Below are 18,261 nucleotides of genomic sequence, written 5' to 3'. Positions count from 1 at the left end.
AGTGGTCACTTGGGCTTTTGACATGAAAAAGACAGTTCATTTGAGAAGTACTTTAAAACAGAAAGCAAATAAACTCCCATGAGCAGATGGCTTGTTTGTCTAAAAGAAAGATAATTTTGTTGAATATAGGGTTCATCTCTCCTTTGATTCCATACTTTGGGGTTAAGCAAAGCTGGCTTTTTTATTTCATGGCTTGATAAAATTATCAAGGATCTATGAGCGTGGTAACTCATGCTTATAATCCCAACACTTTAGGAGGCAGAGGCGGAAAGATCAGTTAAGCCCAGGAGTTAGAGACCAGCCTGGGCAACAAGGTGAAACCCCATCTCTACAAAAATTATTAATAAAAAAATTAGCCAGGTGTGATGGCACACACCTGTAGTCCCAACTACTCAGGAGGCTGAGGTAGGAGGATGGCTTGAGCCTAGAGGTGGAGGCTGCAGTGAGCTGTGATCACAACACTGCACTCCAGCCTGGGCAACAGGGAGAGATCCTGTCTCAAAAAAAAAAAAAAAAAAAATCATGGTTCCAAGTTACTGCCCAAAAAAGCCATCATTTTCTTTCAAGTATGTATATGTTGAAATCCAATTTTCAACACGTAAGCTTTCCTTCCTCCACTTACGGAGAAAACAAAATAAAGCTTTACAGTGATAATTTCATATCTACCTGAAACCAGTTTCATTATTTCTTCCTCTGCTTCTTCTTTGTTCCTCTTACTCTCCATTTCTCTCTTGGAAAGCTAAACATTTATTGATTTTTTAGAAAATTGGCTTGTCAGAGTCCAATTTCTCATGTTGTAATCATTCTAAAATGCCTACATTGGCTTTATGAATAAGTTACCGCTGTTTTTAAAACTTCTTTAAAATTTATATGTAAAAAATTATATTCAACTAAAAAGAATGATGATAAAGGATATCTTTAAGCGTTCTTTGCCAATATTTTTCTAGGTTTTTTTTTTAGAAAAATGTTTTTGCTGTCACCATGTATACCTTGAATTTCCATATGTGCAGTTTAAAAATGTAAAGGGTAAAAATGCATTTCGATTCCAATTCCATTAGTAACATGAGCCAGCTTGTCACCATTTCATATGTGTGGAAAAAAGTAATAACTTTTAAAGACCATTTTCTAGTTATATGGCAAAGTATAAGCAAGCAGGGGGTATGAAGAAGCACAGCGATCCAAATTGTGGAAAAATCTCTACTGACACTTTCTCTCCTGGTGCCCTTCCGGCTGCATCCTCTCCTCTCTTTAGTGATGCTTCTTCCTCTGCCAATTGATTAAATCTCACAGATCCTCAAATTCTGTTGTGGCAATTTTTGATATCGGTATATACTCTATACATGTATATGTTCTTTCTGGATGATTTGATCTACTCTGGCTATTTTTAGTTATGACTCCCAAATAATTATCTCCAATCCAGATTTTTTCCCCTAGATTCAGACCCAAATCCAGTTGCAGGAGTTACCTTTTGACCCCCATGTCTTCGTGCATGCTGCCTCTCAGCCCAGCTTACACCTCCCACCAGCCAGTGTGCCCACGCGGCTGAGTGACACAGGTACCCATATTCCCTGTTCCTGTTAACACCCTGACATCTCCTTTTCTCTACATGTACCCTGTTATTATCTTCCTTTTGAGTGTGTGTCCTATGAGAGTAAGTTTCTTGGCAGCTGGTTACCAATCACAGGTGTAACACATAATATTGTTCAATAAATTATTGAACAAACAGGGTCCATTTTTAATGTGTGTGGGTGGACTTAACAAGCCATAAATTCTAAACTAGGTTGTCTTCAGGGGCAAAACCAAAAAACAAAACACACACACAAAAAACAACGAAAATGCAAATTCAGATTCACAAGCTTTAATCATTACTTTTTCTGTTATACATTGAATTGTGGATGTCCTTTAATTAGTAAAACAGCCACTAAAATTGTTTTTATAGTTTGCTATCACAAAAGTCAAAGGATTGCTAGAATGCTGTTTACCTGTTTCAACAGCTCCCATCAACTACCGCTACTCACTTTACATAGAAATAAAAACAGCTACTATTCATTGAGCCTATTTCTATATGGGAATCTTAGTGTCCTCACACACATTAATTCATTGAATTCTCCCCAAACTCTATGAGGTAAACTATTATGCCCATTTTAGAGATGAAACTGAGGTTTAAAGAGATTAAGTTTCCAAAAATCAGATAACTAATAAGGAGTAGAGTGAATCTGAATTTAAGTCTCATTGCAGAGAGCTAAAGTTCTTACACAGCATGGTATGCGACCTTTCAACCACTGGAAGGGGCATTGTGAAGTTTGCATATAGTACGCCAGTCATCACCAATTATGGGGCCCGACTAAGCCTTTTGATTCCAGGCAGGCACAACTAAACAGACCAGTCCTCGGGGACACAAAGACAAGACTGGCCCTGCAGGAAAAACAAAGATCAAACAAATCCTGGCCAAGCCACAGCCACACTGAACGGCTTGCTTATCTCTGCAAGAGTGTGTGTGTGTGTGTTTGTGTGTAAATAAAACTATGGATTATAACTCTATTAAAAACTGGAATTCAGTTCCCACCAGATTTTGTCTTAGGCCTTTTTCCATATGGTCTTATGCTTAAAGAAATACTGGCCTTTTAAATTCATAATCACACATCAGCAAGAACTACTGTTTATTCATCATGGATCATGGGCTGAGCTGATTTTGTAGGAGTATGCATTTTAAACAGCCAGTAAACTATTCGGGTTAAAAAAAAAAACTCTCAAAAACAAAAATGGTGAGGGGCTGACCGAACGTTGAGGCAGGCAGAGTATGTGAGGGGATGCTAAGAATCCTTTGGGTAGTGGTGGGAGAGGCGGGTGGCGACAGGGCAGTTACAATGCCTCGTATCTTGTCTATGTTGCTCATCATGTAACAAGAGCTGGACAGATTCCTGTGAATCTTCCCAGGGGAAGGCAAAGGTGCTTTTCCTTATGAATGTCTTGATGTCCCTTGTCCTTATTTCTTCATCATTTTGGTAACAATCCCTCAGATGCCTCATCCCTTTAAGAAATTTAGACTCAAATGTCAAAACCATATATGCATTTTGTTCCACTGACCCCAAGTGGTAACTGTGAGTAGTAGTTCTAACAATTAGGCATTTTTTAAAAAGTCCTATTAATGTTTACCTATAATTTAACCTATAAGGATAAACCCATACCCCCATTGAACATGGTACTTTTTTCCACTTACTGTCTAATATGTGGCACACAGTAAATGAACAATCTCAATCCTTAAAACAGGTGTTATGACTTTTACATATGACAAAATCACAGACAGTAAATAGCAGAACATCTCGAACCTGCCCAATAATTTGCCTCCTAACAGAGGTGTGTACGGCCTGACCTTTGTACACCTCAAAAATGGCAACATGGGAGAAGTAATTCCATCATTCATCCACACACAGCAGAGAGATACAAGTACTAACAGACGCTGATCTCTCATATTAACGTATGTATTTGTTCCTTGTCCCGTCTTCAGGAACCAATAAAAATAAAGTGAGCTCCGAGAGAGTGGAAATCTGGTTGGCCTCATTCACAGCTCTACTCCTATCACTTTGTACAGAGCCTGGCATAGACAGCTGTTCAATAAATACTGGGGACAAAATAAAGTCCATGTGGGAAAATGGGCCAGCCGCTACCAAGGATGAAGACATACAATATATACATATATTTTTGGGGAAGACTTCAATTCCGACTCAAAGGAAAGATGAATCCAAAGATGCGACATCTGTACTGGGATCTTTTTTGTGGGGTCTGTGAGCCAGGATGAAATTTGCTGAGGATGAAATAAATAGGAGTGTCAATTACGGGCAGAAGATGATTACTAGTGTTAACTTTTCAATGTGGATTCCTGGTCTGAAATATGTTTCCCCCTGCACTTACATATTTGGCCCTATCTTTCCTTACATGTTTATTAAAGCAATATTGTGCCATTAGGCAATGCAACTCCCAAAGACATTACTGGAATAAGGTCATTGCTTCAGGCTAGTGGGAGACTATAAGAGAGTTCAAACAGGTTATTTGTTGGGTAAGAACCCCTAAAAGCAAGAGGTTTTTGTTTTGTTTGAAAGCAAAGTCAAACCGATTCTCAAAGTGAATATGGTATGATGAAGACAGGATCATTATGAAGCTAGAAACTTGACAACATCACTTTAAAAGCTCAAGCATATGTAACCCACGACTAAAGGCGCTGCAATGTTATGCAATATGACTGTCAGGGGAACGAATTTCCAACCTCATGACTCACTTATTGAACGTTTCCTTCATTAAAAAAAAAAAATATGAACATAAAAGTGCTATATAAAGATATCTGATATCCAAAGCATGAAAGCACAGCAGCTACTAGGCTAGGAAGAATCTCAAGTTGATATCGTGCCATCAGAGCCACCCTTCCAAGACGGAAAGTTACTCCACTTTTTGAAAAATATGGCCGCAGACACTTCCTGCCCCGAGCTCAGCTCGATCCGACGGTCTCTTCCCAGAACTTGGTCCTGAGTGCTCACAAACTGGCAGGAGAGCGAAGGCTCTGTGAAAGGGAAGTAAAAATAATTCCGAAGGAGGCCTCGCCGCACCGACTCTGCCTCCCCTTTGCCCTACTGAGAGCGAGGTGGCTTCCACCCTGCCCACCTCCAGGCCACCCTCCCCTGACGCCTCGAGGGTGACCTGCGGACTAAAGCAGTCCAGAGTGGCTCAAGCCCACCCACCAGTGCCTGCTCCAGGGGTTTCCCGGTCGCCCCCCTCCCCTGGGGCCATCCGGCAGGTCCCCGCGACTACACAGCTCTCTCGACCAAACGATTTTCACCAACTTTATTGGCTCCCGCCGGGCCCCTCGCCGCCCACCTCCCCGCTAGATGTCACCGGCCCTCCATGACATCCAGCACATTCAAAAGCATTGCGGGACGACCATGAAAAGGGCCTTTGCTGGGGGAGCCAGCTCCCTGAGGGCGGCGTCAGGGTCATTTGCTCTTCGTCTTCTGACTCTCCGTCTTCTTGGGCAGCAGCACGGCCTGGATGTTGGGCAGGACGCCGCCCTGAGCGATGGTCACTTTGCCCAGCAGCTTGTTTAACTCCTCGTCGTTGCGGATGGCGAGCTGCAGGTGGCGGGGAATTATCCTGGTCTTCTTGTTGTCACGCGCGGCGTTGCCAGCCAGCTCCAGGATCTCCGCCGTAAGGTACTCCAACACCGCCGCCAGGTACACCGGCGCCCCGGCGCCCACTCGCTCCGCGTAGTTCCCTTTGCGCAGCAGTCTGTGCACTCGGCCCACCGGGAACTGCAGGCCCGCGCGGGAGGAGCGGGATTTGGCCTTTGCTCGCACTTTGCCGCCCTGTTTCCCGCGACCGGACATGATCACCTCTCGCCTACAACTCCAGAGACGGAGACAAACCGCTCTCGGCGTCCGGTACCGGAATGCAACGTACCGCACCCGAACTGCCTCTACAAACTCTTTACGGCCGCGCGGCAGCCCCTTTCCATTGGCTCTGGTGACCAATGACAGGCAGGCTCCGCTCCCAACTAGCGCTCTGGAAGAGAGACCGCCTCCTCCTGCTCTCTCCAATCAATAGAGCAATCTCCGAATCGTCATTTACATAGCCGCTCACATAAATAACGAGGCCAGCCGGCTCAGTCTTTGGGGACCCAGATGAATTTAGCGGTTACGGGTTTTCCACGACCACGCTCGCTCCCAAGCACATAAACTCGTAGGAAATAAGAAAACATGGTTGGAAACAGAAAACAATCCAGAAGAAGAGCTACAGGGGTTGTCCGTAGACGTTGCTATGCTAAGTGGATGTTCTCATATAATACACCGTACTACTCAGGTAGGTTTCTGTCTCCGCAGCCCGTGCTGCTTAGGCGAAACAACAGCCTGTCCGCGGAATTCTGCCTGCCCAGGACAGGGTCCGTGGGCTGTTTCTTATACAAGCGCCTTGCCTCCAGCTAGCTACCCAACAGTGTAGAGACCACCCTGGTCTCCCCGCAGGGTCCTGCGGCTCACAGCCAGCCAATCGTTCACTTTTGAGTCTTTGAAGCTAGAGTGATGACCAGACGTGAATGCTTCCTGTGCTGACGGGAGGAACAAGCTCGCCTAGCCAAAATATCTTTTGTCTTTGAGGCTATGGGCCTGCAAAGAGCCACTAGGTTTTATTGGAGAGGCCAAAGTCTTGGCCTTGGCTTGCTCCCCGCAAGCCAGGGCGCCGCAGATCAGCGGATCGGGTCCTCTGCGAAGACGTGGAGGTCCCCCGGGTCTCTTTGTAAATGAGCCCAGAGACTAAAGTCAGAATGGCAGCTTATTCTTATATACCTGAATTGTGGACCCATGCTTTTTGAAACAAAAAGAGTGTTTCAAGTGTTTTGTTTTAATTAAAAATTATTTTCTCCTAATTCATCGAGGTCATTTCATTTTTACGTGAACATTTTCAGTAACACAGTTAACACCGATACGTGATGTAATGTTGAACGCTTGCTTTTTAAAATAAACATTTTATGTGGATTCATTTACATTTAAAGTAAAACAAATTTACCTTCTCACTATCCGAATAAAGATTTGACTTCATTGAAATAACATTTTCAAATATTTATGTATATGTCATTACTGCCTAGAACAATGATGAACCCATACTGGGGACTCAATAAATGTCTTCAGAGCTATTGTCATGGTTTAGGCGGTCTTTCCGGAGCCAGTCTGCCTCAGCCTAAATCCTGACTTTACCACTGAGCAGTGACCTTTGATAAGTTATTTGACTCCTCTACCTGTATCAAAGTGTTTTGAAAATTAAATACGTTAGTAAGCATCCAATAACTCTTAGATATACCAAATAAATGGGCATACAAATCTCTGATGCAGTTTTTAACGAAATGTTCCTGGAATGAGTTCCGTAAACTAGCTTAAATTTTTGCCTGTATCTTGGGGAATTTTTATTACTATTTTAGACACGATTTTTTTCTTTTATTCCAATAAGCAAGAGATTTCTAGTTTGAAAATGTTCTAGTCTTGATTTCTTAGAAAGTTTAAGTATGTCAACCGATTTTACCATTACAATAATTTTTTTTTTTTTTTTTTTTTTGAGACGGAGTCTCGCTCTGTCGCCCAGGCTGGAGTGCAGTGGCGCGATCTCGGCTCACTGCAAGCTCCGTCTTCCGGGTTCACGCCATTCTCCTGCCTCAGCCTCCCAAGTAGCTGGGACTACAGGCACCCGCCACCACGCCCAGCTAATTTTTATGTATTTTTAGTAGAGATGGGGTTTCACCATGTTAGCCAGGATGGTCTCGATCTCCTGACCTCGTAATCCGCCCTCCTCGGCCTCTCAGAGCGCTGGGATTACAGGCGTGAGCCACCGCGCCCGGCCCCATTACAATAATTCTTATCCCTTCAAGATCTGATAGACTTTTCCTCTTCCCTCTGAGTCAAATATTAAAATCATGAGTGAAGTTCGACCATTCAGGACTTTTTCCAGCCATTCAAGACAGTGTTCCAACTCTTTTATCTTTAACAAAAAGTAAAAGAAAAATAAATACCTTTTGGGTTATGAAGATGGGCATGGATTGAAACAAATGTAAACTATAGGCATTTATAAATATAACAAAATTTTACCATAAAGTCTTCCTGCTGTAAAGGCTTATCTTCAAGACCAGGGACAAAGAAGCCCCACTTACTAAAATTCATTGCTCAGAATCCTAATTAACTACCTGGGAAAGACTTATGACTCATCCTCTAAATAACAGCTGCTTTTTAACACAGTAAAACCTTTAGAGAAGACAGGGTCCTGACACCTTTGAAGAGCGGTGACACCTTACAGAAACTTTCGTTTTTGTTCAGGGATTATCTTGAGAAAGGAAGGGATTCAGAACCTCCTGAGGGGATTTGCAGTAGAAATCATTATTCAAAGTCATGATTGTGGCATCCATTGTTTTACAAGAACTTTGAATTTTTAAGTGGAAAATGTGAGATGAGAACCTGAGATTTGAATGACATAAGACATTGACAATATTTCAACTAAATAACCACAGGAAGTTACTTGGTTGAAAAGCACACAGGCTCTTGCAGGGCAGGAAAACCTGCAAATTGCGCAGAAGCAGCTGAAAGGGGAATGGCGGGGGTCGGGGGGAAGTGAGGGTGGAGTGTAGGTGGGGGACGGGAAGCTGGACTTTCTTTTTTCAATTCAAAGTATTTTAATTATCTGCAGGGCCGTAAAAGAGAAAAAAGTCCTCTCCCCCTACTATGTCTTTAGAAGACCCACGTGTGAAAAATTTTAAGTAATTGCTTTGAAATCTCGGATGTAAAGCTTTTCAGGTTTTTATAGAGTTTCATAGTAAGTCAGGAATTCCGTTTGAAAAAACAGAAGGAGGGAGGGACAGAACAAGGAACGTGCATAGGATCTGGCCTACTTTTATTTAAGCGCTGAGAAAAGGCAATATAAATTCTTTTAGCTCATACTGTTTTAACTTTAAAACGTATCACCATGAACCTTTCTCCAAACATCAGAAAAAATTTTCCCAAAAGAGCAAACAACAAAAAAATCAGGCTGGTTTCGCTGACTGCTTCCTGGGCTTAATAACTATAGCATGTCTCCAGAGGTGGGGCCTAGAGCTCCGCCCACTTTTTTGATGTTTTCAAACAGGTCCGCATCGAGAGAATATAAGCCCTGGTCTGCGCCTAGCAATCACAGTGGGCGGCCCGATTTTCTACTGAGTAGGCGCTGTGCTTTCAGAATGTCTGGGCGAGGTAAAGGTGGCAAGGGGCTGGGTAAGGGAGGCGCTAAGCGCCACCGGAAGGTGCTGCGGGACAACATCCAAGGCATTACAAAGCCGGCGATTCGCCGTCTCGCCCGACGTGGGGGCGTTAAGCGCATTTCTGGTCTCATCTACGAGGAGACCCGGGGAGTCCTCAAAGTCTTCCTGGAGAACGTGATCCGCGACGCGGTGACTTACACGGAGCACGCCAAGCGCAAGACCGTCACGGCCATGGATGTGGTGTATGCGCTGAAACGCCAGGGTCGCACCCTCTATGGTTTCGGCGGCTGAGCTGTCCCCACAGCTTCTCTACAGACTCCAAAAGGCCCTTTTCAGGGCCCCCAAACTGTTACAGAAAGAGCTGTTAACACTTCCTACATAACGGGTAAATATCAGCCCTTTGATGCCGCTTTCCGGATACCGGAAATGGGACATTCGCGGCCCGAGCATCTGCTCGGGATTAGAGTTGGCGGGCGCGGGGAGAACTAGACCTCAAGGAGGGGATTCCGCCTGTGCTTAGGTACGACCCTGGAGGTGCCGCGCAGCGCAGTAGTGACCTCCCAAAATCCAGACTGCCGATTTTGTTTAGAAGAGTGCTTCTACAAAGCCCTAATGTTAGAACTGGTCATGGTGTTCTAAGCGGCGAGTCGTTGGCCCATAAGCACGTATCGGATGGCTTCCATGTAAATCAGGGCTTAGGTGACTTCCTGCTGGCCTTCAGGGGTGAGCGTCACGCGTCAGAGGGCGGTTCGTGCGTGTGCAGGGCCTGCTAGGTCGCAGGAAATGGGAGGTCGCAGCACGCCGCTACCTGCAAGCCCGAAAGCTGAAAGCAGCTCTAGTGTGGCGCGTAGTCTTACTGAATGCAGCTCTAGTGTGGCGCGTACTATTTTACTTCATCGCTGACGTTGAGTGAGAGGTGACCAAGCTCAGATGCTGAGATTAAGGCGGCCGGGCGAAACTCGCGACACCCTGCGATTCCCGCTTAGCCAGCTGCGTAAAGTTGCCTACGCCAAGCGGGTGGCGTCCTGCTCGGCCACCTGGCGGTGGGCGTGGAGTTGACAGGCAGGCAGTGGGGGTCACGCCCGCATGAAAGGCCAGATCACCTGCAGGTCGCCAAGTTGCCGGGAATCCCCCGCTCCGAGCAGTGTCATGCCCATCACAAATAACCCTATCGCAGCCGGGAGGTAAGCCCTGGCTTCCGAGTAAAGGCCCTGTTCAGAGCAGCCTGGGGGTCTAGAAGGGAAACGGGCGGCGGGTTAGGTTCTAATAAGTTCAGTGAGAATGTAAGAGAGACAGCTGTGGGATTACCAAGCGCGTGGTCCTACCCGGTACTCCCGGGGTGTAGTGAGGGTCTTGGAGAAAGGTGGGGCTGGTGCTACCAGTTAAGCACACTTTCCAGTAGGCGAGGGTAGGGGGCGGAAGACCTGGTGATCAGCCTGCGTGCAGGCCGTAGGGGTCGCCCCGGCCTCCGGTAAAGCTCCGTATAACAGCCTCGCTCTACTCCTGGCTCTGTCCTTCCTAACTTCTCATTAGGCTTGGCACCCCAGGATGCGGTGTGATCCATGCCGCGTTAACTAATCTGCCCCTTCTCTACCTTTTCTTTTTTCCTTTCTTTTCGAGACCAAGTCTAGCTCTGCCACCGAGGCTGGAGTGCAGTGGCACGATCTCGCCTCCGCCTCCGGGTTCAAGCGATTCACCTGCCTCAGCTTCCCGAGTAGCTGAGATTAAAGGCCTGCGCCACCACGCCCGGCTAATTTTTGTATTTTTTTTTTTTTTTTTTTTTTTTTTGGTAGATACGGGTTTCACCATGTTGGCCAGGCTGGTCTTGAACTCCTGGCCTCAAGTGATTCACCCGCCTCCGCCTCCCAAAGTGCTGGCATTTCAGGCGTGAGCCACCACGCTTGGTCTTGCTCTAGCTATTCTAAACATGGAGAAGTCATTTAGCTTCCTTGGTGCGGTGGGCTGAAGTCACTCTAAGGGAGTTTCCCAGCCCCAGGGGTTAAAGAACTGGAGTCAAGATTTGAACCCAGCTGGCGAAGGATTCCGCACCGCTTGATCTTGACATTTGCCTCCTCTTCTGCCAGGAAGGCTCCCCTGTTCCTTTTTGCTGACGTGTCATTTCTAAGTACTTTCTCCTACTCCATAAAGACTTCAAGTGAGTACACAATACTGGTGTTAGTTTAATTTCTAAGACAGTGAGACACTCGGAGAAGTTCAATTTTCTTTAATGCAAGTCAAAAATTGAGTTACTTAAAAGAAATAGAGTCTGGCATACTTTCGTGCCCTCAATATTTGTTGCATGACCAAATGAGTGATTTTGGGTTTCACATTAATTAAGGATGAAAGTTAGGGCCCCCACAGAGGATAGAAATACTGTAGATATTTGTATGACAATTAAAACTCTTCCTTAAGTATTTAACTTATATGGAATTGTTTAAATATTTCATGGTTTTGGGTTGTTTTTTTATTTTATTTTTGTAGTGGTCTCAATTCTTTGATTAGAATAGAACTTATATTTTCCCTTGTAGCATAGTTATTTTTTTGTTTGTGTTTTGTTCTTTATAAAATATAACCTAATTATCTAAACCCAAGAAATATTTTTGTCTGTGACTGTGAGTCCTATGATATAGTAAGTACCCAGTCCTGACAGTAATCATATCTTCCAAACCAAAACTGGGTCACACGGTTCAATAACTGAACAGAATGTCTCAAACTGAAAACGATCAAGATTTTCTGAAGTTTACTATTAATAGTAAAATTGCTTACTAAAAATGTTAAAGAACTTGATTTAAAACTCTGTAATGCCTCACTTAAAATGTGAATGAGGGGGGCGGGGTGGGGGTGGCTATAATGCCAGCACTTTGGGAAGGCTGAGGCAGTAGGATTGCTGGAGGCCAGGAGTTTGAGACCAGCATGGCCAACATAGTGAGACCCCATCTCTACATAAAATAAGAATTATAAAATGTAAAGTGAATGGAATGCATTGAAATTTGATCCTGTAGCAAAGTCATCCCTTTTGAATTTTGAACATTTATTTAATGCCTCTTTTCCAAGCATATTTTGAATATTCAGAGATAAATGAGCAAGTTACTGCCATCAAGAAACTCTTATTTTTCTAGGAGAGAAAGGGGAAAGACATGTAGTTGTACACGTGGTTTGCTCTAATAGAGTGGTATAAATCAAATGCTATTGGTATACAAAAGGACAAATTTTGTCAGCCAAGTGTATGGGTATCTTCAAAGAGCACAGGTGCCATCTGTTCTGAGCTAATGACCCATTGAAGAAGGCCACACCAAATTTGGGGGAAAAGCAGCATAAACAAATGCCAGAGTATTTTCCAGGCAGGGTGTATTTGGAGAATCTCCTAATGTTGTATATTTAATTTGTCCTTTGTCCAAGAATAATGCAATGAACTAGGCAACTAGTTGAATAAAAATTGAAACCAAGTTCAAACAAGCCTATTGAAAAATGGGCAAAAGACTGGAAAAACATGGCCAATAAGCGTAAGAAGAGATGTTCAGCTTGATCAGTCATCAAGAAACTACAAATCAAGACCACACTGAGGCTGGGTGTGGTGGCTCATGCCTGTAATCCCAGCACTTTGGGAGGCCGAAGTGGGCAAATCACTTGGACAGGAGTTTGAGACCAGCCTGGGCAACATGGTGAAACCCTGTCTCTACTAAAAATACAAAAAGTTAGCTGGGCATGGTGGTACACACCTGTAATCCCTGTTACTCCGGGGCTGAGGCACAAGAATCACTTGAACTCTGGAGAGAGAGGTTGCAGTAAGCGGACATCAGCCACTGCACTCAAGACTCTCTCTCTCTCTCTCAAAAAAAAAAAAAAAAAAAGACCACAATGAAATACAACTTTGGACTCAGTAGATTGACAAAAATTAACAAATGTTACACAGAATCTCTTATATTGCTGGTAGGAGTATAAATTGTTTCAATTATTTTTGAAACTAAGGGTTTGCATTATCTTGTGAAGTTTAAGATAGATTCACATATATGCTCAAGCAGCAATTCCACCTCTGGGTATTTACCTAAAGGAAATGATAGCATGAATGCCCCAGGAGACATGGTCATTAAAGTTCTTAGTAGAACTGCTCACAATAGCAACAACAAACCAAATGCCCATTGACGAGAGTGGATGAATAAATTATGGTGAAATATTTTGCAGTCAAAATTAACAGATAAATCCAATATGACTTAACAGTGGTTTACAGCGAATGTTTTCTCTGCTGACACATCAATACTTGTGTCTTCATATGTTTAGCATTTTTATTCTGAACTTATATGTGGTTGAAGGTCATCTGTGGGAGTCAGAAACTAAATTGAGCATGCTGCCTCCAGAGAGAATTAGCATTTGCTTGTTTTTTTCGGGTAACATACTGCTATGGACTGGGGCCACTTTAGCCCTGTTTGAGTATCCTAGGCTATTAGTAGAGTCAAGTTTTACTTCTTACAACTTATTCCCAAGGCTTATTCTCCAGTGTAACCCTAGATTTATTTTTTTAATATTTTTATCTTTTTTAAGATTCAAGGGATACACATGCAGGTTTGTTACATGAGTATTGCATAATGCTGAGGTTCAGGCTTCTGATGACCCCATCACCCAAGTAGCAAACATAGTACCCGATAGGTAGTTTTTTAGTTTTTCAACCCTTGCCCCACTCCCTCCCTTCCCATGAATCCCCAGTGTTAGAAATGCTTGTTCCCCAGTGCCGTAAAGAAATAGCACTTGAACATAAATTTAATTTCTTCAGCAAGGCCATTTTTACTTTCTGCAGAAAGGGTACACTCGCTAGCAGTTTTGTCACCAGAGTACACAGAACAAAGGAGACAGGGTCATTTATAACCTGATGCGTCCACACTACTGCTGTGTCCGATTTCCACTGGCTGGAACGGGACCTCACATTCTGTATTTGTCCTGATTGGCTAGCAACTTAGAACCTTTTAAAAGAGGCAAAGGCAGAGGAGAACAAAGGAAGGAGGAAGTAACTTGTGGAATGCTGAGAAAGGTAAAAACACCTTCAAATAAGGAAGAGGAACAGGCTATGACCTAATGCTTGCTTGGACCAGTATAAGCATGCCAGGGCAAATATTTAGGCTAAATTGTGGGAGATAACATAAAGTACATTGATTTCTTTATTACAGCTAGCAGATATTTAAGAATGTTGGCACAGGTCTTTGAATAAATTTTGCTTCTAAGGAAAGTTACTGTTTATTCCTAATTAGATGGGGAAGAAAGTCTTTGAAGAGGAACCTCTACTTTTTTTTTTTTTTTTTTTTACACCAGTGTCTATTGTTCCTATCTTTGTGTCCATGTGTACACAATGTTGAGTTCCAACTTACAAGTGAGGACATGCAGTATTTGTTTTTCTGTTTCTGCATTAATTTGATTAGGCTAATGGCCTCCAGCTGCATCCATGTTGCTGCAAAGGACAGGATTTCATTCTTTTTAATGGCTGTATAGTATTCCATGGTGTATATGTACCACATTTTCTTTATCTAGTCCACCATTGATGGGTACCTGGGTTGATACCATGCCTTTGCTATTGTGAATGGTGGTGTGGTAAACATATGAGTGCAGGTGTCTTTTTGGTAGAACGATTTATTTTCCTCTGAGTATATACCCAGTATGGGATTGCTGGGTAAATAATAATTCCATTTTTAGCTCTTTGAGAAATCTCCAAACAGCTTTCCACATAGGCTGAACTAATTTGCATTCCCACCAACAGTGTGTAATTGTTCCCGTTTCTCAACCCTGGAAGGGTTATTCAGATAGTGTTTGCCAGACTGCTGGAAGTGTATTTCACTAACTATAGTTTGATTCATATGTCTTCCCTATCTGTAAATTCCTTGAAAGAAGGAACTTCTGACCTAAAATTTTGAATAAAACATTAAAGTTTTAGGGAAATTTGGCTGGGTGCAGTAGCTCATGCCTGTAATCTCAGCACTTAGGGAGGCCAAGGTGGGAGGATTACTTGAGCCCAGAAGTTCAAGAACAGCATGGGCAACATAGTGAGACCCTCATCTCAAAAATAACAAATAAAATAAAGTTTTGGGGAAAATTCTTATATATTTAGATACTATGGTAACGTTTTAATAAAATAAACTGAGTTGCTTTTCATGTATTTCTGTTTTCTAAAAATTATGCGCTATATTAATTACCTGTTCCTGCCCTGGAGATGATGTTTGGTTATATTTTCAGGTTCTTTCACTATTTTTATTTTTGTCTGTTTGGACTTACAACTTTTATCTATGTTAAATCTGGTATTTATACTTCCCTTTAAAGCCATATATTTTATCAAAAAAATTATTAGAGAAAATTTATACTCACATGGTATTTTCTAATATTAAAAACTCCTTAAAAAAACTCATGTCTGTCACCTTGCTCATTTCCTTTTTTTATTTTTTGAGACAGAGTTTCCCTATTGTCACCCAGGATAGAGTACAGTGGCACGATCTCAGCTCACTGCAACCTCCACCTCCCAGGTTCAAGCTATTCTTCTGCCTCAGCCTCCTGAGTAGCTGGGCTGGCAGGCGCCCGCTACCATGCCCGGCTAATTTTTGTACTTTTAGTAGAGACGAGGTTTCGCCATGTTGGCCAGGCTGGTCTCAAACTCCTGACCTCAGGTGATCCGCCCACCTATTGAGTGCTGGGATACAGGCATGAGCCACCACGCCCGGCCCACCTTGCTCATTTCTAATTTTGTTTTATCTTCCGATTATATTTTTTCAGAAATTTGTCTGTTAGTTTCTTCAAGAAATTATCAATTTATCCTTTTAGAAATGTTTAATAATTTCTATTGTTATTTCTTATATTCTAACCTTTTTTAATTTTTATGTTTTTGTTTTTGTTTTTTTTTGTTTTTTTGTTTTTTTGCATTTCTTCTTTTCTCCTCAGTTCATTTTAGATTCTTTGTTTTTAAAATAACACCATTGGCCTGGCGTGGTGGCGCCACCTGAAATCCCAGCATTTTGAGAGTTTGAGATGGGTGGATCACTTGAGCCCAGGAGTTCGAGACTAGCTTGGGCAACATGGTGAAACCCTGTCTCTACCAAAAAAATACAAAAACTAGCAGGACATGGTGGCATGTGCCTGTAGTCCCAGCTACTTGGGAGGCTGAGGTAGGATAATGACTTGAGCCCGGGAGGTCAAGGCTGCAGTGAGCCACTGCACTCTAGCCTGGGTGACAAGGCAAGACCCTGTCTCAAAAATTAAATTAATAACACCATAATTTATGGGTGTGTATTTATTTATAGCTTTAGCCACATATAAACTCTTAAAATGTTATAGTGTATTTTATTACTTCCTAAGTAATCTATGATTTTATTTTTACTTCATCTTAACTCACTTATTGAAGAGGTTAATATTTTAGGTAGTTGAAATGTTTTCCTGTTTTAATTGTCAGTATTAATTTCTAGTTATAAATTTGGACTAAAGAATGTGACCTGAGCAATTTCTTCATTTTGGATATTACTGAAGTTTTATTTGTGACCAATATTTGAAACCATTTCATGGTTCCTGAACAAGAAAGCATGGTATATGCTTCAAAATACAACAATCAACTTATAGCTGTATTCAGTGTTGTTAATTGTATTTTGAAAGTAAAAACTAACCATTGGTTTTTGTCTACCTGATATATATGTGCCTGATAGTATCTTGTTTTCCCCTGCTATGTTTTTGTTTCTGTCAATGTATCATATTTTAAATCATAGTTATTTTATAAAATGTGAGAGTTATTATTTAAACCATGCCTTCTTTAGAGGTTGGACCTTTTATCAATGTGAATAACTCTTTTTGTCCTTTGGATATCAATTAAATTGAATTCTAATTTTTTTTTTTAACCTTACCTCAGGTGCTGTTTGGCTCCTGCAGCCAAATACACTGATGATCTAATTAAAATGTTTATCTCCCCCAAATTTTAAGAACTTTATTTGGGTTATTTGGAATAATGTATAAAATATCTATATAGATTATTATATAATTCAGGGGGAAGCAAATTATCAGAACAATTTCATGTTATACAAATAACATCAGAAAAATATCTTAAATTATATGGCATATTCTATTGATTCATCCACAAATTTATAAGTCCTTACCACCTTTCATTATATTGGTACTAGGCATTATAGTGGTGCTAGGCATTATAGTAATGCTGGGGTATAAACAAGAATAAAACAAAATAAGTTCCTTATTTCAGGGAACTTACAGTATAGGTCAGTGGTTCTTAGCTTTTTTTTAAATTATGAATTCCTTTGAAAGTCTAGTAAAATAATCCAACACCATTATTCCCCATTGCACATACCCCCAGATGTTTTAGACATATTTTCAATTGCTCCATGGACCTCAAGAAAACTTGGTTGGTGTGCAGTGTGGTGTATTATGGGTAAGACTGGACCTGGTGTTAGAAAATCTGCATTTGAGGCTTTGTTCTGACAGTGTCTAGTGTAAACATGGGCAGACCACTTAAACCTCTCTTTAGTCTTCTCTGTAGAATGATGATAATACCATCTAATTAGCAGGATTGTTGTTTTATTCAGTGAGACAGCATATGTAAAGAACTTAGTAAAATAAAAAGCAACGTGTTTATAATGGTCTAAGTTATCTTCTTTGTGCTTTATTTATGATTAGTGAAAAGACTAAATTCAAATCTCTTTTATGTGTCATAACTTTTATGCAACGAATACAGATATAGTTCTTCCACTTCCTTGTATCAAGATTTACTAGTGAAACTGACATTTTTTCCTTTGGTATAGTCAGATTGAGTATTAAGTTTATCTTTCATGTCTATCATTCTAAGTTAGCTGAACATTGACTACTATATTCTATTTTTCAAGGTCTGTGAATAGTTAGAGCCACATTACGAAGTCAGTACAAGATGTAACTTACTCATGCAACCAAAGGTCAAACCAGGACTATTAAGGGTATCACTGGAGTTACAGTGACTTGACACAGTTGTGGCAAATGGAAAACCAAGAGTTTGCAATCTGGTTTGGAGGTCCTTGGTAAAATTTCCAAGTGTGACAGATGTGTCCTTGACATTTCTCTCTTTCTGTACCTATTCTCTTCCATCCTTCAAGCACCCAACACTTTCACACTTTGTATTGGTCTGTTCTCATGCTGTTAATAAAGACATACCCAAGATTGGGTAATTTATAAAGAAAAGATGTTTGACTCACAGTTCCACATAGCTGGGGAGACCTCACATCATGGTGGAAGGTGAAGAAGGAGCAAAGTCACGTCTTATATGGCAGCAGGCAAAGAGAGCTTGTGCAGGGGAGCTCCCATTTTTAAAACCATCAAATCTCATGAGACTTATTCACTGCCACAAGAACAGTATGGGGGAAACTGCCCCCATGATTAAATTATCTCCCCCTGGCCTCAACCTTAATGTGGGGATTATTACAATTCAAGGTGAGATTTGGGTGGGGACACAGCCAACCCATATCATTCCACCCTGGCCCCTCCCAAATCTCATGCCCTCACATTTC

The 18,261-nt window shown here is 42.0% G+C and overlaps 2 protein-coding genes across 5 annotated transcripts in view; one reads left to right on the top strand and one right to left on the bottom strand.

Moving 5' to 3' along the window:
- Positions 1-4,795: 4,795 nt before the first annotated feature.
- Positions 4,796-5,515, bottom strand: H2AJ (H2A.J histone). The gene has a single exon (NM_001374559.1). The coding sequence runs from the start codon at positions 5,373-5,375 to the stop codon at positions 4,986-4,988; it is 390 nt and encodes a 129-aa protein (NP_001361488.1). The 5' UTR covers positions 5,376-5,515; the 3' UTR covers positions 4,796-4,985.
- A 107-nt stretch (positions 5,516-5,622) lies between these two features.
- The window catches only part of H4C16 (H4 histone 16), a 31,946-nt gene continuing 19,307 nt past the window's right edge, over positions 5,623-18,261 (top strand). The window contains exons 1-2 of one of the 4 annotated variants that reach the window (XM_063786375.1): positions 5,623-9,942; positions 10,843-10,914. In XM_063786375.1, the coding sequence (XP_063642445.1) occupies positions 8,591-9,049 (459 nt within the window). In that variant the 5' untranslated portion in view covers positions 5,623-8,590 and the 3' untranslated portion in view covers positions 9,050-9,942; positions 10,843-10,914. Of the gene's footprint in view, positions 9,943-10,642; positions 10,915-18,261 lie in introns of those variants that run through there. The other 3 variants (XM_063786377.1, XM_063786376.1, XR_008538244.2) reach the window with 3 other exon arrangements.

The sequence above is a fragment of the Pan troglodytes genome, chromosome 10 (genome assembly GCF_028858775.2).
Source record: "Pan troglodytes isolate AG18354 chromosome 10, NHGRI_mPanTro3-v2.0_pri, whole genome shotgun sequence".
In the NCBI taxonomy this organism is placed as follows: domain Eukaryota; kingdom Metazoa; phylum Chordata; class Mammalia; order Primates; family Hominidae; genus Pan; species Pan troglodytes.
This window is presented reverse-complemented; position numbering and strand designations above follow the sequence as displayed.